We start from the raw sequence: 22,990 nt of genomic DNA, 5'->3' as shown, positions 1-22,990 counted from the left end.
AGAGGAGCTTTGGAGAGGTGTAGAGAGGTGTAGAGGAGGTAAAGAGAGGTCTAGTGGAGGTATAGAGGAGGTGTAGCAGAGGTATAGAGAGGTGTAGCGGAGGTATAGAGGAGGTATAGAGAGGAGTAGCGGAGGTATAGAGAGGTTAGCGGAGGTATAGAGAGGTGTAGCGGAGGTATAGAGAGGTTAGCGGAGGTATAGAGGTGTAGCGGAGGTATAGAGAGGTTAGCGGAGGTATAGAGGAGATGTAGAGAGGTGTAGCGGAGGTATAGAGAGGTTAGAGGAGGTGTAAAGAGATGTAGAGGAGGTATAGAGAGGTGTAGCGGAGGTATAGAGAGGTTAGCGGAGGTATAGAGAGGTGTAGCGGAGGTATAGAGAGGTTAGAGGAGGTGTAGAGAGGTGTAGCGGAGGTATAGAGAGGTTAGCGAAGGTGTAGCGGAGGTATAGAGAGGTGTAGTGGAGGTATAGAGAGGTTAGCGGAGGTATAGAGGACGTGTAGAGAGGTGTAGCGGAGGTATAGAGAGGTATAGAGAGGTGTAGAGATGTAGCGGAGGTATAGAGAGGTGTAGTGGAGGTATAGAGAGGTGTAACGGAGGTATAGAGGTGTAGTGGAGGTATAGAGAGGTGTAGTGGAGGTAGAGAGAGGTTAGCGGAGGTGTAGAGAGGTGTAACGGAGGTATAGAGAGGTGTAGTGGAGGTATAGAGAGGTTAGTGGAGGTGTAGAGAGGTGTAGCAGAGGTATAGAGAGGTGTAGTGGAGGTATAGAGAGGTTAGCGGAGGTATAGAGAGGTTAGCGGAGGTGTAGAGAGGTGTAGCGGAGGTATAGAGAGGTGTAGTGGAGGTATAGAGAAGTTAGCGGAAGTGTAGAGAGGTGTAGCGGAGGTATAGAGAGGTGTAGTGGAGGTATAGAGAGGTTAGCGGAGGTATAGAGAGGTTAGCGGAGGTGTAGAGAGGTGTAGCGGAGGTATAGAGAGGTGTAGTGGAGGTATAGAGAGGTGTAGTGGAGGTATAGAGAAGTTAGCGGAAGTGTAGAGAGGTGTAGCGGAGGTATAGAGAGGTGTAGTGGAGGTATAGAGAGGTTAGCGGAGGTATAGAGGAGGTGTAGAGAGGTGTAGCGGAGGCATAGAGAGGTGTAGCGGAGGTATAGAGGGGGTGTAGAGAGGTGTAGAGGAACTTAAGAGTGGTGTATCTTACGGAGGATTCTCTCCCAGAGCGTGGCCCTTGTGCTGCAGCACCATGTCTGTACCGTAGATGTTGTACATCCTGTAGGGGTTCAGTGATACCAGGATACTGCCAATGTACGTCTGACAGAGAAGGAGAGACAGCGGGGAGGAGAAAGAGACAGACAGGTGGAGGGGGAGGGAGGGAGGGAGACAGGATGGAGAGGGAACGAGGGAGGGTCACTTATGTCAGTTTAGTGATCGAACTACCTTTTGCCAGTGATATGTGGAGCATAAATAATAAATGTTTAGGACTGAGTGTGTGTTCTGTTGAGGTCAGAGTGTTATTGAGAGACTCACATAGATCAGCTCCCTTTCAAACCTCTTCTTTAGGTTCAGTAACACAGCACTCTCCTGGAGCTCCCTGGAACACACACACACACACACACACAAACACACACGCATACACACACAAACACACACACACACACACACACAAGAAAGAGAAAGAAAGAAAGAAAGAAAGAAAGAAAGAAAGAAAAAGAAAGAAAGAAAGAAAGAAAGAAAGAAAGAAAGAAAGAAAGAAAAAGAAAGAAAGAAAGAAAGAAAGAAAGAAAGAAAGAAAGAAAGAAAGAAAGAAAGAAAAAAGAAAGAAAGAAAGAAACAGAAAGAAACAGAAACAAACAAACAGAAAACACAAACAGTTGAACATGTGTGAATGATGTGTGTATGTTTTTGTTTAACTATCCTTGGAGACCAAATTTCCCCACAAGGATAATGAAACAAGAAAAATCTCACTTGTGGGGGCATTTTGATGTGCCCCAAAAGGTTCGGGTTAATTTTATTGGCAAAGGTTAGGGTTTAGGTCTTGGGTTACTATTATGGTTAGTGTTAGGGGTCAAAGGTTATATTTAGAGTTAGGTTTATGGTTTAGGGTTAGATTTAGGGGTTTTCTGGGGTTTATAAATTAGGGTTAAGTTTAGGGTTAGAGTTAAGATTAGGGGTCAAAGGTTATGTTTAGGGTTAAGTTTACGTTTTATGGCTACGGTTAGGTGTAGGGGGCCCCCTAAGGATATAAAAACAAACCTGCATGTGAGTGTGTGTGTGTGTGTGTGTGAGTGAGAGTGTGTGTTCTTCAGTCCTCACTCCAACTGCGTCATGTCCTCCACTCCATCTTCCTCTGCCTGATCTCGGCAAACCATTCTGGGAAGTCTCCGGATAGCGTACATCTACAGACAGACAGACAGACAGACAGACAGACAGACAGACAGACATACTTAACATGTAAATCTACAAAAGGTTAGTGATACATCACAGAATTGCCTTTTATGTCATTACCGGCGCAGCTCTTTGTGCATGTCATAGCAGTGTGTGGCTCTCCTTTCTGAGTTCCCTCCCTATCACATATTGTTGTAATCCTACAGCAGTGCTACAAGATGTTCCACACAGTAGCACCATTACCTTATCATACCAGCTGCCCTGAGGTTCGCCCTCCCTGCTGGGAACCCACTCCCGCTCCGGGTCTTCCATCTCCCCTGGGGGAACCTGCCCGGCCCCCTGGGGCTCCAGCAGCTCCTCGTCCCGGTACATGGACCACTTACTGAGGTTCTGGACGGTGTTGTGGGGCAGAACCCTCTCGGCACCCCACACGTCCACCTCCCCTTCGCCCGGGCCTGGGGCGCCTCTCCCGGGGCCATGTGCCCAGTGCTGCTGGGGCATGACCACCGCGTACCTATCCTCCATCGTGGACGGCAGGCGGAAGGAGGCCCCGCGGAGGTGAGGGTTTTGCAAAGCGCTGGTGAGGGCCGGGCCTCTCTGGAGGGCACCCGGCTGGGTCAACGGGGTCCCGTCTGGGAGCCGATACTTGGCGCCACGGAGGTTCTGGTTCCGGAGGGCGTTGGAGAGGTCGAGGCCGGAGCTGGAGGAGGGCTCGGCCCTGGTCACAAAGCTTCCATCTGGCAACCGGTAAGTGGCCGACCGGAGGCTCTGGTTCTGAAGGGCGTTGGACAGGAGAGAGCGGGGCCCACCGGACTGGGCCTCACCAGGCCGGGTCAGAAAAGAGCCCTCCGGGAGTCTGTAGGAAGCCCCTTTGACATTGGTGTTGCGGAGAGCAGAGGACAGCGTCATGGAGGGGGAAGAGTCTGGAGACGGGGCCGTCTCTCTGGACAGGAAGGAGCCATCGGGGAGCCTGTAGGAGGCCTTCCGCAGGTCTGACCTCAGCAGGGCGCTGGATAACATGGGGGAGGAGGGGTCGCTCTGACCGGTCTGCTCCCCTGGCTGGGTTAGGATAGAGCCGTCCGGTAACCGGTAGGATGCCTGGCGGAGATTAGGGTTGAGGAGAGCGGAGGACAGCATGGGAGAGGAGGAGGTGGATGGTTCAGGCTCTCGCCTGGTGACCAGGGTTCCATCCGGTAGGCGGTAGGTGGCTTGTCGAAGACCAGGGTTGAGCAGAGCAGAGGACAGCATCGGAGAGGAAGGTTGAGGAGGTGACGGGTCATTTCTAGTGAATAGTGTCCCATCAGGTAAGCGATAGGTGGCTTGTCGAAGACTGGGGTTGAGCAGAGAGGAGGACAGCATCGGAGACGAAGGTTGAGGAGGTGACGGTTCGTTCCTATTGATTAGTGTCCCATCAGGTAAGCGATAGGTGGCTTGTCGAAGACTAGGGTTGAGTAGAGAGGAGGACAGCATCGGAGAGGAAGGTTGAGGAGGTGACGGTTCGTTCCTATTGATTAGTGTCCCATCAGGTAAGCGATAAGTGGCTTGTCGAAGACTGGGGTTGAGCAGAGAGGAGGACAACATCGGAGACGAAGGTTGAGGAGGTGACGGTTCATTTCTAGTGACTAGTGTCCCATCAGGTAAGTGATAGGTGGCTTGTCGAAGACTGGGGTTGAGCAGAGAGGAGGACAGCATCGGAGACGAAGGTTGAGGAGGTGACGGTTCATTTCTAGTGACTAGTGTCCCATCAGGTAAGCGATAGGTGGCTTGTCGAAGACTCGGATTGAGCAGAGAGGAGGACAGCATCGGAGAGGAAGGTTGAGGAGGTGACAGTTCGTTCCTATTGATTAGTGTCCCATCAGGTAAGCGATAAGTGGCTTGTCGAAGACTGGGGTTGAGCAGAGAGGAGGACAACATCGGAGACGAAGGTTGAGGAGGTGACGGTTCATTTCTAGTGACTAGTGTCCCATCAGGTAAGCGATAGGTGGCTTGTCGAAGACTGGGGTTGAGCAGAGAGGAGGACAGCATCGGAGACGAAGGTTGAGGAGGTGACGGTTCATTCCTAGTGACTAGTGTCCCATCAGGTAGGCGATAGGTGGCTTGTCGAAGGCCGGGGTTGAGCAGAGCGGAGGAGAGCATGGAGGGAGAAACCCCACCACCGCCTCCAGCGTCTGTCTGTGGTGCTGAGCCCTGTGACATCATCACGGAACCGTCTGGGAGGCGGAACGCCGCCCCTTGGAGGTGGGCAGTCTTCAAGCCCCCGGAGAGGAGTGGGGAGGAGATTCTGCTTCCTGGCCCCACCTCCTGTTGCAGAGGAGGAGGAGAGACGGGTGAGGGGTGTCTCTGCAGGGGAGAAGCGTAGGAGGCGCTTCTCAGCTGGGGGTTGAGCATGGCGCTGGAGAGGTGCGGCGAGGAGGGTAGGGATGCCTGGGCGTGCGAGAAGACGGGCGTGTAGAGGGAGGCGTTTCTCTGGAGGGGGGAGGAGTAGGAAGTGCCATGCAGGTCTGAGGTCTGCTGCAGCGCAGCATTCAGCGTCGGGGAGGAGAAGCCCTGGCTCATCTGCCCATCGGGTGACATCGCCTGGGTGCCAAGCAAGGGGGAGGGGCTCAGCGGGGGGTCATAGGTGGCATTCTGCAGATAAGGGTTCTGTAAGCCGCTGCCGAGGAGGGCAGAGGGGGCGGGAGGGAGGCGTGGGTCATACTGCGGCTGGGGGGAGGAGGGCTTCTGTAGGGGAGAATAGGGAGAGAGAGGGGGCTGAAATTGGTTTCCTTGAAACTGGGCGTTCTGGAGAGAGTTGGTCAGCAAGGGGGAGGGTCCCGGCTCCATGGTGTAGTCATACTGGGTGATGACCTGGGAGTGTGGTGGGACACTGGCAGGGTGGGGAGGTCTGAAGTAGGCAGGCCCCAGGCTCTGGTTACTCATGGCCCGGGGGAGGAGGGCCGAGGCAGGGTGCATGGTCAGGGGGGTGCGTGAGGGAAAGGGAGAGGGGTGAGGCGAAGGCGGTCTGCTTTGCAGTCCGCGTACAGAGGGCTGAGGAGACATAGGACCCATCTGTTTCATGGAGGGAGGAGGGTTCCTGGGCATGTGGACCAGCGGCTGCCCCCTCCCTACAGGTCTATGGAAGCCTCCCTGGGGGGTCCCGAAGCTCTTGGATTCCCTAAACCCGCCAGGTCTGGACCCGGTCCTGGCTACCATAGCGGGGGCCGCACCTCCCATCTGACCCACGGGTGATAGGGGGGGCACAGAGCCGCTGTGCACGGACGACCTGAAAGGAGCCACATTTTGGGTGAGGGGGGGTCCTTGCCTGCCCCTCCTCTGGAGATAAGGGTTACCTGGGGAGGGTTTGACTGCCCCCATGGGCACGTGACTGCGCCCCCCCACCCCACCTCTCAGCCTGCGAGTGGAGGAGCGAGAGGGGAGGGGCCGGCCGGAGATACGGGAGGGGGAGGGAGAGGAGGGGCGGTGGGGGGGAGAGGAGGGACGACTAGAGGGGGATAGGGGGCGAAACGTTGGAGACGGGGGTCTCTCTCCCAGAGGGGGGCTGCGTCTGTGAGGGGAGGGCTGCGGGGAGGGGGGACGTGTCGCGACGGACCCTTGCTTTCTCCTGTCAAACAGGCGTGGTCTAGTGGAAGGGGGGCCTGAGTCCCGGGGGGGCTGCTGTCTGTTGAAGGAAGGTCTGGGGGAGAGGGGGGGGCTCGCTCTCTTCCTCAAGGTCAGTGGGGAAGTCGGGGGGCTGGCCAAGGGGGAGCGAGGTTGAGAGGGGACCCTCCCAGGCCCGAAACCCCTTGTACCAGGGAGTGAGCCCCGGGCCTTGACGGACAACCCTCTCCTGGATGGCTGGGGGGAGGCGTGGGGGCTGGCCTTTCTCCTGCCAAGTGGAGAGGAGGGGGGTCTCGGGCCCGGCTTGGAGGGATGCGGGACCAACGGCCTCTTGGGGAGTCGGGGGGAGACACGGGGGTCTGGGAAGTCAGCCTGCGGCCCTAGGGGGTGAGGAGAGAGAGGGACGCCCCCTCTCACTGGAGAGACAGGCCTCATAGATAGCTGAGGGGAAGGGTGAGGGCTCAGGTGTCTCACTGGCATCGGCGAGTGCATCACCGAGAACTGTCCTACCTGCGGGTCGTATCTCTGAGTCATGGGGTTTTGGGGGAGCGACGGGGGGAATGCGGAGGGGCCAGGCATCACACCCACAGGGCCGAGGGAGAGGCGGCTTGGGGAGGCGGCGAGAGGGGGCTGCGGGGAGAATGGGGGGCGGGACTGCTGAATGAGCACCGCCGTCGGAGAGGGTCCGGGCCTGGGGAGCGTGGCGGCCTGCTGGCTGGGGAGGTACTGGGCCTGCTGGGGAGGGTAGACCGGGAGGAGGGGGGGTTGCTGCTCATATTGGAACTCTGACATCATATCCAGGTCGTTGAGGGTGAGGTGGGGAGAGTAGGGGTGAGGGTAGGGGGAGGCGGGGTGAGGGTAGGGGGAGGCTGGGTTCACCACGTCCAGCCTCTCTTTGCCAAACATCCTGACCTGGGGCCGGGGCACCCTGAACGGTTCCCGTGACCCCGGGTCAAACAGCTGCTCAGAGCCGTACAGCGGCCCAGGATCAGCCTCCATGGGGTGGGGGTAGGGCTGCTGGGGCTGATAGGGGCTATACACAGCAGGGTCTGCATAGCCCAGAGCAGGGTCACTGTACTGGGATGGGACTGGTTGGTAGGCCCCCTCATAACCAGAGTACATCATGTTCGGATTCGGCATCCCATAATATCCCGACTGGGTTTCGTAGTAATCATACATCTCGTTGGGGTCGTAGTACTCCCAGCCATTTCCGTAGTTACTGTAGTATCCATGCTCCCCCTCCACTGGATACAGCATTCCATCGTCGTAGTACTCCAGTCCATCGTCGCCGTAGTAACCATACTCTGGGTAATAGTAGCCCTCATCATAGTAACCGTATGGATCATAGTAATCGGCTTCCTCATCGTAGTACTCATATTCATTGTCATAGTAAAAGTTACCGTCATCGTCATAGTAACCATACTCGTCCTCCCATTGGTCGTCGTCGTAATAATCCTCTCCGTAGGGGTCGTAGGGGTTGTAGGTCTGGGGTCGTCTGAGGCAACCTTGGTGCATCCTCTGGTCGTAGTAGTCTTGCTCGTAGTCTAACTCATCCTCATCATACTCGTACGCCTCGTTGTAGTAGCCCCTCAGCCCCGCTCTAGAGTTCTTCCTCCCCAGAGCCCCTGCCCGGGCCCCCAGCCTTCCCTGGCCTTTAGAGGAAAGGAACTTCCCCGTTAGCCAGTTAGCCGCCCCGGCTATCTTCCCCAGCAAAGAGCCTCTATTCTTAAAGCCAGAGTCCTCAGCCTTCTTCTTCCCCCCAAACATCCCCTTAAAGGTGCTGCCCAGGCCTTTAGCCTGATCTGCGCTGGCCTTCCCCTTGTTCCCCAGGCTGGACAACAGCAGAGTCTTCTTCTCCTTGGGTTTCTCTTCCACAGGTGCGGACTTGGGCTTCCCGAAGCCAGCAAACATCTTGGTGGTCCCCAGGATCTGCTTGGCGCTGGTCTTCTTCTTCTTGGAGAGCCTGAGAAAGAGACGCGAGGTATTCTTCAGGCCCCTCTTGGGCTGCGCCTTGGCCGGCGGCTGCTGCTTGGCGGGCATGGAGAACGGCGAGGACTTGCCCGTCAGGCCCGTCAGGGCTTTCGACGCCCCTTTCAGGTGAGAAACCTGCGGCTTCTGGACACTCGGGGGGGCGACCTTTTTCCTCTGGCCCTCGGCAGCAAAGCCCATCATGGCCTTGGAGGCTCCTGTGAGGTTGACGTTGCCCATCCTTTTCAGGTTCACGGCAGCCATGTTCTTCATCTGAGGCTTCCTGTCCACCTCTTCGTCGTCATTATCAGACGGCGGCGGCTGGCCACGCTTCGCTGGCTTAGCAATGGCCTTCATTGCCACAGCTTTAGAGGCTCCTTTCAGTGCCGCTTTCCCCTTGCCTTTGCCCGGAGCCTTGACCTCTTCTTCGCTCTGTTCATCCTCTTCGCTCCTCTCCACCTCCTCTTCCTCGGAGCCCTCCTCCGACTCGCTCACTGGTTTCTTCCCCTTCTTCCCATCATCCTTTCCCTTCCCTTTAGCCGGCTCCCCTTTCTTCCCTCCTTTCTTATCATCCTTCCCTCCTTTCTTGTCTTCCTTTCCTCCCTTCTTTGGCTCCTCCTTGCCCTTATTGGCTTTCGAGTCCCCTTTCTTAGGTGGCATTGTGACTCAGGACCAGAACCATTCTAGAGCGGGTCGGAGTGGTACCGGGCTAAAGCAGGTCGGCGTCAGTCTTGGTGTCGGCCCGTTCAGGGCAGATGGTCCAGATAGACTCACCAGCATCTCGTCCCGTCCACTGTTAAGACTCACCAGCATCTCCTCCTGTCCTACGTCCGTTCCGTCCGCCCGATGTCCCAGACACAGACACACCCTGCCTACCGCTCACCGTTCGTTAAAAGACTCCGTAATGTACACTTAAACTGCCCCAAACCAATGCTTTCCAGAACTCGATCTAGTAATACAGTCTGAATCTCAGCCATCTGCGCTTGGTCGTGTTACACCTTGAGAGAAGAACCAGGCAGGTCACTGTCCGCTAGACTGTACCTTATCAAGAGTAATAGCCTGGTCCGGGAATGTTCCCCTTAGGAGACTTAGCACATTGCTCCACAGAATCAGCGTACATCACGCTCACCCACTTGTTGAATATGGAAATCCTTCTGTGACGCATGTAACCAGTTAAAAAATATTCCACCACAGAATAAAGTATCACAAATTCCAAAGTCACTAAAAAATCCAGTAATCTTGCCTTTTCATAATTTCTACAAGGTAAAAAAAGTGACTACCACTGCTACCCCAAACACATCATCTTGGTACTCCTCTGTGGGTCTCCCATTGCTGCAGCGTCCTGTGGGTGCTGTGAGTGAGGCGAATCCTTGGCTTGGCTACTGCACAGGGTTTGGCAGGATTTCCGCCCCACACAGAGAGGTGTGTATGTGCATATAGGAGAGTCCCAGTGCTCAGGGGTGTCCTGCGCAGCAGTGTGTGTGTGTATGAGAGAGCCTGTGTGTGCGTAATTGTCCGTCTCCCACGTCAGCTCTCCTTTGTGTCTCGCTACAACCCTCCGCTTCGCTCCCGCCGAGACAAGACCACACTCTGGTTACTGAACTTCCAGCCCCCGTTCACCCCATCCACTGGCCTCGTCATAGCCTCCGAGAGGGTGTGTGTGTGTGCATGTGTGTGTGTGTGTTTGTGTTTGTGTGTGTGTGTGTGGGAGTGCCGTTATAGTTACAAAGGGCACCTTAATGTATCAGCTATACTGCCTTGAGGTAACCCTATCTGTGGGCTCATTTCTGTATGAATAATGTAGGCTGGCTGAGCTGTTGCTAAACTGTGTCTGAGAGGATACAGAGCCAAAACACAGAGCTGGAGCTGAGAGCGCAAGGCAAGAGAGGTCTTTTACCCTTACACACCTCACACACACGCACACACACAGACACAGACACAAACACGCACACACACGTACACACACACACACACACACACACACACACACACACACATACACACACAAACACAACCCACATACACACACACACGTAGACATGCACAGCTCTTTCACAACCATGCACACTTGCACCCCCCCCCCCCACACACACACACGTGCACGTGCACATGCGTGTGTATACACAGACTCAATGCAGAGGTATGGTATTCTAGACAAAACTTTTTTTTTTCAAGACTCTTTCAGTCTGAGATGATAGTAGTAGTAGTAGTAGTAGTAGTAGTAGTAGTAGTAATAGGCTAGTAGTAGTAGGCTAGTAGCAGTAGTAGTAGTAGAAGTAGGCTAGTCGTAGTAGTAGTAGTAGTAGTAGTAGTAGTTGTAGTAGTAGGCTAGAAGTCGTAGTAGTAGGCTAGTAGTAGTAGTCGTAATAGGCTAGTAGTAGTAATAGTAGTAGTAGTAGTAGGCTAGTACTAGTAGTAGTAGTAGGCTAGTAGCAGTAGTAGTAGTAGTAGGCTAGTAGTAGTAGTAGTAGTAGTAGTAGTAGTAGGCTAGTAGTAGTAGTAAGTAGTAGTAGTAGTGGTAGTAGGCTAGTAGTAGTAGTAGTATTAGTAGGCTAGTAGTAGTAGTAAGTAGTAGTAGTAGTAGTAGTAGGCTAGTAGTAATGCACTTTATTGATCCCAGTGGGGGAATTGCGATGTTGTAGAATCAAAATACAACAATATAACATGATTAATTTATGTAATAACACATCAGATATACATTTATAGTAGATACAAAATTCAAGATTCAAATTTACAGTAGACTAGATACAAAATATACAGAAATACAATTATATGGTACGTCGAGGACTTAGATAAATGCAACAACTACTATACAACTACAATTGTACAGTATACAGCTTTCGCACAGAGCCTCTCCCTCTTTCTCTCTGTCTCTCTCTCCTGTCAGTTGTGATGGTGTTGCATTGTCAGGGGGGGCACTACGTAAATGAATCATGTTCATTCATTGATGACTGGTTGATATTTCAGGAGGTCATGCCTGTGGCAGATATGCATATTTAATAGCTGCCCTGTATTCAGCCGACGCAACCTGGATAAAACATTAATCACTAGCAAGTCTAAATATACCAGGGGTTAACCCCACCCGGATCATAACCCACCTACATAATGTCACTAGACATGCTTACACTCTTATCAATATACTGTCTTTGTCATGGTCTTGCCCTTTTTGCCCATGTCTCTTGCCCATGTCTCATGTGTTCTCTCTCTCCAACCTCTTGTCTCTGTGTTCCCCTGTAGGTCCACTAGGCGTCCTCCTGTCCTCCCCCTTGGTGATCGCTCCCCTCTCTACCCAGCTGTCTCCCATTGAGTCATTAGTCCACGGGTGTATTTAGGCTGTTCTGTGTTTGTCATGTATTGTTGAGTTGTCTGTTACCCTGACTGTCAAGCCAAGCCATATTCTAGATAAAGTCCAAGTTTGGATTATTCTGAAAACCTGCCTCCATCTGTTTCATTCTCTGCACCACTGGGTCCACCTTTACGGTATTGCTAGTCCTGCGTGGGATAGAGGAGCTAACTCCACCCCTACTCTTGACTTGTTGATTAGTGCTTGTCTAAATAAAGATGTTCCAAACAACCACTGTCTGACTCATTGATTCAGTTGATTGTGTTTGGATTATCTGAAGTATTCTACACTGACTGCAACCGGAGACTGAATCTGAGCAGAAATCTGCATCACATGTCCTGTGACTCCAGCTATCTACAGATCTACCACACGACAATAACAACACCAGCACGTCAGCGTCATCTGTCTGAGACTGCTAGCCTGTGAATGCCAACATGAACCCTCTACGGCAATGGCCCAGATCATTTCTGTTCCGCAGAACCCTGTCCGACGCAGTTTTGAGCCACGGGTTCAGCCGGGTTCGTGGGCTCAGTAGCGTCAAAAAGGTTATAAGATGAGAACAGAGGGAAAGAAAGAGCGAGAAAGAGAGAGACAAAGAGAGGGAGAGAGGACAGAATCGGTCACTAAAGCCACCAGATATGGATCTGCTGTGTCTGATGTGTTCTGGTGATGTGTGACTGAGACTGTCTGTGATGTGTGACTGAGACTGTCTGTGACTCCAGTCAGGCCCGCCTCCAGGGAGGGAGCGAGAAGGGCCGGCGGAGAGGATGAGAGCTGGAGAAGGAGAGAAAACAACAGAGAAAGAGAGAGGAAAGGACAGGAGACATGAAGAAAGAGAGACCCTGAGTCTCTCTGTCCGCTGGCCAATCCCTGACAACGCGCTTTCAGCAAATGCACTCAGCGACATTGCACTAATAAATGAGATCACCTATCTAACAGCTACACAACAGCCAGTGAGCTCATTTAGTCATTAATACATGTGCACGCACACACACACACACACACACACACACACACACACACACACACACACACACACACACACACACACACACTGCCATTGAAAATAACTGTGCCCAGTGACAGAGAGGGAGACAAAGCTCTGACAACCAGCCCAGCTCAAACAACAATGACAGAAAATCCACCTTGGAAACAACCGTTGTCTTCAAAATGAGAGATGGTTAGAGTCAGCATCAGGTTACTTGTAAGCCTTTAAGTCCCCAATCACCCCCTTACCTTAGCCTCAGTATCAACACTGGGACTTGTCAATGAGGGGGACAAGACAACAGCTGAGCACACCCACACCTGCCTGAAAGATACATCAACACAAAATCCCAATCTACTGACTGTCCGTCAATAATAAGTACCTGTCTGTCTTTTTCTCACTGTCACTTTAATTTTCACAAAAAAAAACTATTTTTGTCCGTGGCTGTAAGCCAGCGCACCAATGATAGCAAATGTCCGGTTGTCACTCCTTCCCTCGCTCCCTCCCTGGCTTCCTGCCTGGCTTTCTCCGTCCCGTTGTTGACCTGCAGTTCTATGTTGCTACCACAAGAGGCAGATAGACTGCATTTACCGTTTTCGGCCACGAGAGGGCAGCAACAGGCTTAGATAGACTGTGATCCTTATTCAGTTTCAGCAATTCAATGAGTATTTGAGTTAGGCTATTTAGTTTATTATATTATAGACCCAATATGACGCGAGGGGGCGGAGTCTTTCCACCATGCCACTGTCCACGCCACGGACCCCACAAATCAGCCCCTGAGAGGGCTAGAGAAACACGGTCTTCACCGGTGGGGGCAGGTGGGTAGCCCGGAGAGGGCTCCACTGCCCCCGACCCAATATGAAGCGAGGGAGCGGAGTCTCGCCAACATGCCACGGACCCCACAACTCAGCCCTTGAGTGGGCTAGAGACACAGGGTCTTCACTGGTGGGGGCAGGTGGGTGGCCCGGAGAGAGGTACACTGTCCATGACCAGCTCTGACCCAAGGGGGCGGAGTCTCGCCATCACGCCACTATCCACGCCACGGATCCCACAACTCAGCCCCTGAGTGGGCTAGAGACACACTTATCTTCACCGGTGGGGGCAGGCGGGTAGCCCTGAGAGGGGTCCACAGCCCCCGACCCAATATGACACGAGCGGGCAGAGTCTTGCCACCACGCCACTGTCCACGCCATGGACCCCACAAATCAGCCCCTGAGAGGGTTAGAGAAACACCGTCTTCACCGGTGGGGGCAGGTGGGTGGCCCGGAGAGAGGTACACTGTCCATGACCAGCTCTGACCCGAGGGGGCGGAGTCTCACATCACGCCACTATCCGCGCCATGGATCCCACAACTCAGCCCCTGAGTGGGCTAGAGACCCACGGTCTTCGCCAGTGGGTGTATGGGGATTGCCCGGAAGTAACTGCACTACACCCGAACCGCTCTGATGCGAGGGGGCGGAGTCTCGCCACCACGCCACGGACCCCACAACTCAGCCCTTGAGTGGGCTAGAGACACAGGGTCTTCACTGGTGGGGGCAGGTGGTTGGCCCGGAGAGAGGTACACTGTCCACAACCAGCTCTGACCCAAGGGGACTGAAACAAGCCAGCCACGCACATAAGCCAGGCTGGACCTGGCCTGGTTGTATCTCGGATGCCTCCTCACTTTTGTCAGTTTGTGGGACATTCCTCATTTTGATTAAGTAAACATTCTCCACATTCTACAGACCCTTCTCAACATTCTAAAACCCTGAACTGGTGCCAGACTACAAACTGCATTATGCTGGGTGCAAACTAGAGGATTTTCAGATCTTACAGATCTTAACGATGCAGAGCACAGACATAACGACAGGTGTAGCCGATTTGTAATATTTTAATCGTAAGAACGCACATTCTACGATTCAGTCAAGACGCGGGACCGCAGACTTAGAGGACATTTTGTCAGGTTCATGAACGCACACGGTCTATCAGAGAGCTCTCGTAATGTGGTAAGGTGAGCTTACCTTGCATGCACTGTGATTCAGCTCTGAGTGACAGTGGTCAAACTGGGCTATGGGTAGATTGTCAAGCATATGGTCCTCTAGTCCTGAACCTGGATGTTCCTGGAGCCTGTGGTGTGGGAATGGCCTTCCATAGAGGAGTCACCCGCCTCAGTCCACTCTGTGTCTGGGTAAAACTCGCTAGTCTCCCGGTCACTGCACTGGGACCCTGCCTACATACAGTACTGTACACACGCATAGACAGGGATGGATAATATACCCTCGCTGCACACACACATGCACACACACACGCACACACACAAACATTGAGTCACTGCACACACACACACACACCGCCCAAAGATGGGCTACACACTAAGCCATGCAAACCGCACAGAGGTACAAGGGGGCATAGCCTTATTTACCTTAATGAATGGAACAATGAGTTTCTACAATGTGCAGTTCACACTCCAGGCAGGAATACGAGGAGAGAATGCAGTCCAGGTAAAACTACACTGATGCTAAATGACCAGTCACTCTGCCCTGCAGAGACCAGCATGAATGGTCTGATTGGGTTGCTGGGTAAACACACTGCCTCCATCCTCCAGTGTGTGAGTGTGTGTGTCAGAGAGAGAGAGAGAGAGAGAGAGAGAGAGAGAGAGACAGAGAGAGAGAGAGAGAGAGAGAGAGAGAGTGATTAGGAACCCTTCCCATTGTCCCTGGCTAGGTAAACACACTGGTCACACAATAGGAGACGGCCATTGATAGGTAATGGCTGGATGGCTGGGCACACACACAGGAACACACAAAAACACACAAATACACACACGCACCCACACACACACACACACACACACACACACACACACCATGAGCTTTCATCATTCCACACTGACATCACAGCCCCCTGGAACATGATTTGTTATGAAATTCTCAGCAGTGACAATGGCCCAGGATCTTTGTATCTAAAGTGTGTGAGTGTGTGTGGGCGGTGCGGTGGGTTATCGGAACCCTACACATACACAAAGGACACAGAAAGAGAAAAAGAGGCACCATCCACACCACCACACACAGCTTGGCTGCTGTTGTGTGGCCTGTAGACAAACACCACTAATGTTAAGGACCTTTTTACACATAAGTCTTCTTAATTCTTTAGGCTAACAAAAACACACGCACACCACATATAGATTAAAGATCCCCTAATATAGTATGTTCCTTTTCAGAAGAAGAAGAAGAAGAGGAAGAAAGCTTTATTTGTTATACTCCAACAAATGCATGCAATAGGCGACATGAACACACACACACACAGTAGGCTGCCGCCGATTAAATGTTCTCTGCGCTTAAGCCATCCCTCCATCCTTCCCCCAAGGGCAGCTGGGAGCAGACAAGGGCATATGCATGAGCTGCTCCCGGGGACCAATCAAAGTGGTCTTTAAGGTCCCCAAAACATGTCTTGAAACATGAATATTTTTGCTGAAAATCCCACTCAGATTATGCATTCTAGCATGCCCTTTAGTCCTGTTGAACTGTGTCTGTAGCTTTAATGCAAATGAGCTGCCGCTCTACACCTTGAATAGGTCAGTGCCTCCAGATTTTCAAACAATGTAAATGCAGCAGGACGTTTCTGATGGTTAGCTAACAATGAATCCCCTTCTGATGTCAGAAAGGGAGGCACATCTGAATCACGTTTTCACAATTTGGCTGCCCACAAAGGTCTTATTTCACATTGTGTGTTAGTAGACCCACCAGAGACCCACATGTTTGTGCAGAAGCACTGAAAAAGTGAGTTTTTCATAATAGGGGACCTTTATTAACATGGTCCATCTTTTATTCTCACTTTTTATTTTATACTCATTTTATACTCACTCTATTTGTACAGGAAAAAAAGTATTAAAAACACAAGGAATTAAAATATTTTGAGCCTTAATCAGCAAAACTGCTGGTTTGCATTGGGGTTCTGTCCTGTCTGTCTGCAGAAGAAGCAGAGGCGGGGGTTTAAAATGAGGACATTTAGAGACAGATATTTTGAAGAAGGAGTAGGAAAATTAAAAGGTGGTTTAATGCTATGGTAGCCTAGCCGCCTGGCTCCCCAAGTGACTGCAGACCTCCCGTGTGCCCCTGCAGTAGGACATTCTTACACAGACGTTTACATCCAACAAAAGATGAGATTCTACAAACATCTGTATCCATAATTATCTTTGTATCTTGGCATGTCCCATCTCCAGATAAGGTAAATATATCCGTGCAATGAAGAGGTCTCCACAGGAGGGGGCAGCAGAGGTTCTTGGGGAAGTGGGCCTAACTGTCAAATGAATGAAGTGGAGGCTTCAGTTCCCTAAACTACCAGTTATTTACTACCAGTTATTTTCAATATGGCTTCGCTAATGACTAGGGCTACTACCGTAACTCGAAGTTCTATCAGAATCAGGAAGACAGCTGTCATCAATGTGCTCTTGCACATATAACACAGTTGTGTATCTGTAGCGCTGCCGTCGGTGTGCTTATGTGGCATATGGCATAAGTCCAGCTGGTTATTACTTTTTGATTACCATCTTGTTCAACAAAAACACTTTCTAAAACACAACTTGTAAATGATGTTCATTGACATAGTCAGTGAACCCCCCACCACCCACAGCTTAGTCATGCCATATGGGATCAGCATCAAGTGTCATGCCTAGCCTACTCTACACAAGAGTCCACTCTCCCTTACCTTTGTTTCCCGCTTTCACTCGGTCATAAGCCGTCCATCTTTTATCTAGTCCTCAGGTTATCCCGAAACAGAACGTCGCCATCCATCCCGCTCTCCAGTGAGACATCTCTTCTACATAATCAACCGTCTTTTGTGGACTCGGCGCACAAGGTCAGGTGCGTCAACTCGCAGCCTCTCAGGAACACTCTACTCTCCCTCTCTCTTCATTCTTCGCTGCGTTGTATAGACCGAATGGGTGCGTTTGAATATTTAATGGCGCTATTATGTTGGGGTATGCTCGCTGGTGAATGAGACAGACGCTATGTCCAGCGGGGACCACAGTGGACACAAAGGGCGCCGCCAACAGCAGGGCCGCGAGGGAGCGCAGGTGATGTTTGGAGCAAGGCGGGGTTGTAATGGGGGAATAGGCCTATAGGTCGAAAAAGGTGAGGAGCAGCTGGCGCTGTGACTGGTGAGGATGGGAGCCTAGGCTACAACCTTGGTGACTGTCACAAGTCAGTTTTTGTAACAGTTGTAAGTTCCTGCTCACTTGTAGTTAACTTGACAGAACCGCTTGTTAAGCTCCCAACAAAACAAGATCACGAAATAGTCAGAACACACTTGGTCACAACAACCGGCCACAGTAGGCTAAACAGGACTCAAAGCCAAAAAGGAGCCAACCCCAGAAGTCTAGGCTACGGTAGTCAATCTTATCAGAGGTGTTGATGTTCAATGAAAGCTACAAAACATTTATTTATTTATTTTTTAAATGGCGAGACTTGACTCGGTAAAAACCTGTCCATACTCATCTTCCCTTTGAACCACAACTGCAAATCAACAACTGTAATTGCTGTCATTTCAACATCTCTGAAGACCATTAAACTCATTTCAATGACACTGAAGATGATAGGCTGGTTGGGTTCTAACCAACTGGAAACAGACAAGGAGAAACTAGAAAGCTTTGAAAGATTTATTAATTACCATTTTCTTTCTGAATGGGTGTTAAAGTTAAAATATGCAGATGCAGATTTCTGTCCTCACCCCAAAGTCACATCAGATTTGTTTCTTTATGGTGGAGTTGATTTCAACACAAATACACAAAATAATAATGGGGGGCTTTTGTTTTATTTGCAGAATCTACTGTACAATGGTTCTGGATATGAACGTATGCTTGTCTCAACTCCTCCCACATGTCCTCTGTCCAATCATAAGGCGTGTTTTACTTCTTCACGACCTGAATGACATCTTCGTGCTCCATGATGTGTGTCAGTCCCACCCTCTGGGGGCTGTACTTGGTGCTAGTTCCCTGAGGGGCAGACAGACCAGGTCAGACTCATAGATATGCTGGAAAGGACTAACACAGACCTTCGGACAATAACTCCTAAAAACAAATGTAATTTGAATCACAAACTCAATCCGTATGTATGTATATCCTAAAGTATATTGGTACTTTCTTCCTCTGCACCATTGCAATCAAGTCACGACTACAGAGACATGGTAGGAGGATAATAGTGCAACTTACCCACACCAGGGCGTACTTGAACTGGCTGGCTAATGTTCTGTGGATTCGATGGCACTGGGGGAGGGACAGAAGCATGCAGACATATTAGTGTGTGTGTGTGCGTGTGTAGTACTTAATTGTACTGCATGTGAGCATGCTCTGTACTCACCACATGTTCTACAGACGCTCCTCTCCTCATAATGATGGCATCACTGAAGTCTGGGCGCTCTGAAACAACATACCCCAGAATTCAACATCAGACAAGTGATGAATACATACAGTACAGAATGGCACTTTTCATACTGCACCCACTAATGAACTGGTCACTCATAACACGCTGTTGGGATGGAACCTTCGCCAAACTAATATACGGTATAACCTTGGTGGACAGTGGAAGAGTTTGGCAGGAAATATCTCTCTCATTTAAGGACTTGGACAACAAATCCAATTCCCCTGGCCAGAATAAAGACAGAAGACAAGCTTCTGTCTGAGGCATGACCAAGTCATTACTTCAAGTGTTCTTTCTTATGTAACCAAGGGATTAATATAGCTGAGAACCAAGTTAAGAAGTCTTCCGGTCCCAGATGTTATTGGAGACCTGATTTCACCCCTTTGCCTAGTGAAATTAAAGACTATTTGTACATGACCACTAGAATATAGGGCCTTAGGCCCACTGTCTGTGTATGATCGACACTGTACTGTGTTTGCTGTATCTAGACTCCAATCGATTGCCTAATAAATCATTTGAATCTCTGATCAATCGTTTGTTTGTCTCTCAAGTGACTTCGTACCAATATCCCATCACTTTGACTGAAGTCAGTGATCATGAATTAGATGTGTGTGTACCTCCTCTCTTCTTGGTGTAGAGGCAGATCAAAGCCAGATATTCCCACAGTGTCTCCAACAAATAATCCAGATTCAGCTTCATTCCACAGCTAGAAAACAAACACAAATCAGTGCGCTCAACATAAGAGTACACAAAGACGTAGATACAGCATCACCTACATAAACAACCCTTACAGTCTAGTAAACACACACACACATAAAGACTCACCTGATGACAACGCTGTGAGGTCTGTGAGCCAGTCGGTTCACCTCCTCAATGGAGATCTGGTCAACCTTGTTGTACACCTGAAGATGGCACACAGACACGCACACGCACCAATACAATGAATGATCAATAACCACTGAGCACGAATTAGTCTTCTCAGAAGATGGTTTTTAACCACTTTATCCCAGTCTAGTTGTTGGGTTGTAACATACGTATAAGCAAGGCATGTAAACTCTGTTTCCAACGATGACATCGATGAACTCATCCGGCGTGCTGTCTTCCCTGAACAGCACCTCGGCGTTGAAGATTTCTGAGCAGGAATGTTAAGGTAATCATCCAGTCTTAGTGAGAGAGAGCAGTCTGCCCAGCTAGTTTACTAGTCGCGGTTACAAGATAGATAGATATATAGATAGTGTAATGATCCCCCTAAGGGGAAATGTTGCGTTTCAGAAGTGGAAAATTACAGCAAAGGTTGGAAATGCAGATACAAAATATGCATAGTAGCAATAATCATAAAAAGAAGAAGAACAAGGACTATATTCATCCATACGTACATCATGTGTCGAGTATAGTATAGCATATGTACACACATACATCCAGTCTGTCTAAATATATAGATAGCCGCTGACACACAGAAACGCCCAAAACGCTCCGTATTGCACCTGGGTGGGATGAGACTTTGGCTGGAAGTGATCCCCATCTGCCATAGCCCGTCATAGAGGGGACGGGAGGGGTTGTCCAGAACACATTTCAGTTTGTCCCTCATCCTCCTCTCCACCAGTCTCCAGACTGTCCGGTTGCTGAAGAAGGAGAGATTCTGAGACTGACTAAGTGAGGGAGAGGGGAAAGTTATGTGGCAGTCTAGTTTGACCCAGTGCGCAGTGGCCTGTCATTAGTTGCTGTGGCTAAGTGCTAACGTGAAGGATACTGTATTCGTGTAGAATCAGCTGGACCAGCTTCTCTGAGCATTGGGTGAGTGGGACAGTCGAGTTGTAGGACAAACCTCCGCCTTTCTTAGGCTGGACAGAACAAAACAGGACATGGTATCAGGAGTCATGGATTGAGTTCATACACATTTGTCAACAAAACAGCACTGCGGTCACGCAAAGGTTTTGGATTCATCTTGATCTTGAAAAGTCATGTGATGGAGATGTACCTTGAAATAAATATTTGGTTTCGACACGTTGAGTCTGATGCCCACAGATTCCAACTCTTTCTCCAGGAGCGCCCTTGTGTAAAATAAATTAGAAACCAGTTTGACACTCTTCAGGTTTTGTCTATGGCCAACTTAGACATTAACATAGACTGTTCTACAAACCTCTCACCCACCCATACTCATAAATGACACACACACACACACACACACACACACACACACACACACAAAGGTGTCAGTACTGACCTCTGCACATCTCCCTTGGTGGCGTCCAGCATCATGATGACCACGTCTGCTGTCCGAGCCACAGCAATGACCTGCCGGCCGCGACCCTTACCTACGGAACACCACGGGGAGGTCAAAGTTCAGCCAAACCCCCAAATAAAAGTTTGATCGTGAAACCACTGGAGTATCCCCATGGAAACCACACCTTGGGCAGCCCCTTCAATGATTCCTGGCAAATCCAGCAGCTGGATGTTGGCTCCTTTATACTGAAGAACGAGATGTACATTATAAATCCATAATGACACAGTAGTAGAACATAGTAGTTATTAATGGTTTGTCTGCAGTTTGTATGTGTACCTCTATCACTCCAGGGATGCAGGTGAGAGTGGTGAACTCATAAGAGGCTGCTTCACTCGCCGTCGATGTCATCAGACTAAGAAACGTGGACTACAGGTGAGGAGAGAGGATTGGGTTCAGTCACCAGTGAAAACTATGAGACAGTGCATGAGACATGTGAACGCTGCTCTTTACAAGCATACAGGAGATAGATTAGCGTAGAGAGATCAGGTAGAATGTGTGTGTGATGCTGTGTTATAAAAAATGCCATATATACAGTGCCTTTCCATAAGCTCAAAGCAAACTCTGTTGCTCCCGGAGACACCAACCAGGATAACCTGAGGAAAGCTTTCCCAAAATACCAGCAACGTCTCCCGCCCCACTAGAGGCACCAACAATCTGGACCACTGCTACACCAAGATCAAAGTGTTCAAGGTCCGTGTCTCCCGCCTCTCTTCAGCCAATCCGACCACGTCTCTGTGCTACTGCTTCCTGTTTACAAAAAGCTACCTATGTGTATTTATTCTACTCACTGCCTGTCTATATGAGGAGAAGCTCTCAAGTAAGCATTCATTGTACGTTGTAAATTTAACCTGTACATACAGTATGACAAATACATCTATTAAAGCTTGTGGGGCTTGTTAGAGCATTTGCATGTGAATCTAGACTTAACTTTTAAATAACTGTTGACAAGACCAGGCCCAGGTCACTCTGTGTGACTACTCACCTTACCCACAGAGGGGAAGCCTATGAGAGCAACCCGCGCATCTCCAGATTTCATCACATCAAAGCCCTCTCCTTTGCCCGCTCCTGCTGACTTGGAGGGCTCTAGCAGCTGGGCTCTGTACTTGGCTAGCTTGGCCTTCAGCAAGCCCAAGTGATACTCTGTGGCTGTAACACAGAGGGAGTTTGGAAGATAGGAAAAAAGGTTAACTACAACGTTTCTCAGAGCAATCCCATCACTCTATAGGTGCCGTGTAAAAAAAAAGAAAGAGAGACAAATGTGGTTGAAATGTGACAACTTTCATGCATGCATTGATCCTTAGGTATTACTATACTACGACTACTATTTAGCAAATATCTGACCAACCCGACGCTATAGCGAAGGGGTAACAGTTTTGGTGAAGAGATGTCATCGCATAGTCTCGCTACACATCTGTCCACCACCGTTGTCTGTTCTCACCTTTGTTTTTCTGTGTCCGAGAGATCTCTCTCTCTATCTCCGCAATTTTCTCCAAGATCCCCATTTTGGTGAGGTAAACAGGTCACGCCACTACTCGTACTCCCTCTAAAGTAAGAGGAGAAATGCATAGTAGTTAGCTTTATTATAGAAACGTGTCACGGCTTCCATTGCTAGCTAGCGTTAGCAGTCCATCATCATAGCCTACTAACTAGTGCATAAAACGCAATACAACAGTTAGAAATTCAAATTAAAAGTACAGGGCGAATAGCTACAATTTCACCAGGTCAAGTAAGTATAATACAGACGGTGACAAAATGTTTATAATGACATAAAGTCGTAGAAATTACACTTTAATTGAGGGTAGGCTTCGCAGCATGCACAGGAATATGACATCACCAAGCGGAACTGAGGAGTTCTGGTTTCTTCACGTCCGATGGGCAACAAAACCACAATCGAAATATAGTTCCAGTTACATGTATCTAATTCGTTCACATAGCTACATCGCAAATCTTATTGAAATACTTTCTTAAAGTCCGGTAATTTCTTGAGACATTTTTTCTATCGATATATACCCTATATACGTCGCTTATCAGGTGAAGGAG

At 50.0% G+C, this 22,990-nt stretch overlaps 2 protein-coding genes across 2 annotated transcripts in view; both read right to left on the bottom strand.

Moving 5' to 3' along the window:
* The window catches only part of myo15aa (myosin XVAa), a gene marked incomplete at both ends in the record, with an annotated part of 39,017 nt that extends 33,285 nt beyond the window's left edge, over positions 1-5,732 (bottom strand). Inside the window, 5 exons of the mRNA XM_084439041.1 lie at positions 1,195-1,304; positions 1,521-1,584; positions 2,307-2,389; positions 2,622-3,708; positions 4,573-5,732. Coding sequence (XP_084295167.1) covers positions 1,195-1,304; positions 1,521-1,584; positions 2,307-2,389; positions 2,622-3,708; positions 4,573-5,732 — 2,504 coding nt within the window. The remainder of the gene's footprint in view (positions 1-1,194; positions 1,305-1,520; positions 1,585-2,306; positions 2,390-2,621; positions 3,709-4,572) is intronic.
* Positions 5,733-17,915: 12,183 nt separating this feature from the next.
* Positions 17,916-22,872, bottom strand: drg2 (developmentally regulated GTP binding protein 2). The gene is made up of 14 exons (XM_084438776.1): positions 22,736-22,872; positions 22,389-22,493; positions 21,933-22,096; positions 21,227-21,316; positions 21,075-21,135; positions 20,891-20,981; positions 20,645-20,717; positions 20,417-20,507; positions 19,701-19,798; positions 19,492-19,568; positions 19,284-19,372; positions 18,607-18,665; positions 18,459-18,512; positions 17,916-18,242 (listed from the first exon to the last, which is right to left on the bottom strand). The coding sequence occupies exons 2-14, from the start codon at positions 22,450-22,452 to the stop codon at positions 18,156-18,158; spliced, it is 1,098 nt and encodes a 365-aa protein (XP_084294902.1). The 5' UTR covers positions 22,453-22,493; positions 22,736-22,872; the 3' UTR covers positions 17,916-18,155.
* Between the last annotated feature and the right edge of the window lie 118 nt (positions 22,873-22,990).

The sequence above is a fragment of the Borostomias antarcticus genome (assembly GCF_949987555.1).
Source record: "Borostomias antarcticus genome assembly, chromosome: 5".
NCBI lineage: Eukaryota > Metazoa > Chordata > Actinopteri > Stomiiformes > Stomiidae > Borostomias > Borostomias antarcticus.
This window is presented reverse-complemented; position numbering and strand designations above follow the sequence as displayed.

Coding starts and splice junctions, on each gene's coding strand:
- drg2 (XM_084438776.1), bottom strand. CDS start 22,452: ATGGGGATCTTGGAGAAAATTGCGGAGATAGAGAGAGAGATCTCTCGG. Junction 20,508..20,644: donor AACCAAATATTTATTTCAAG/GTACATCTCCAT, acceptor TGTTCTGTCCAG/CCTAAGAAAGGCGGAGGTTT. Junction 18,666..19,283: donor CTACACCAAGAAGAGAGGAG/GTACACACACAT, acceptor ATGTTGTTTCAG/AGCGCCCAGACTTCAGTGAT.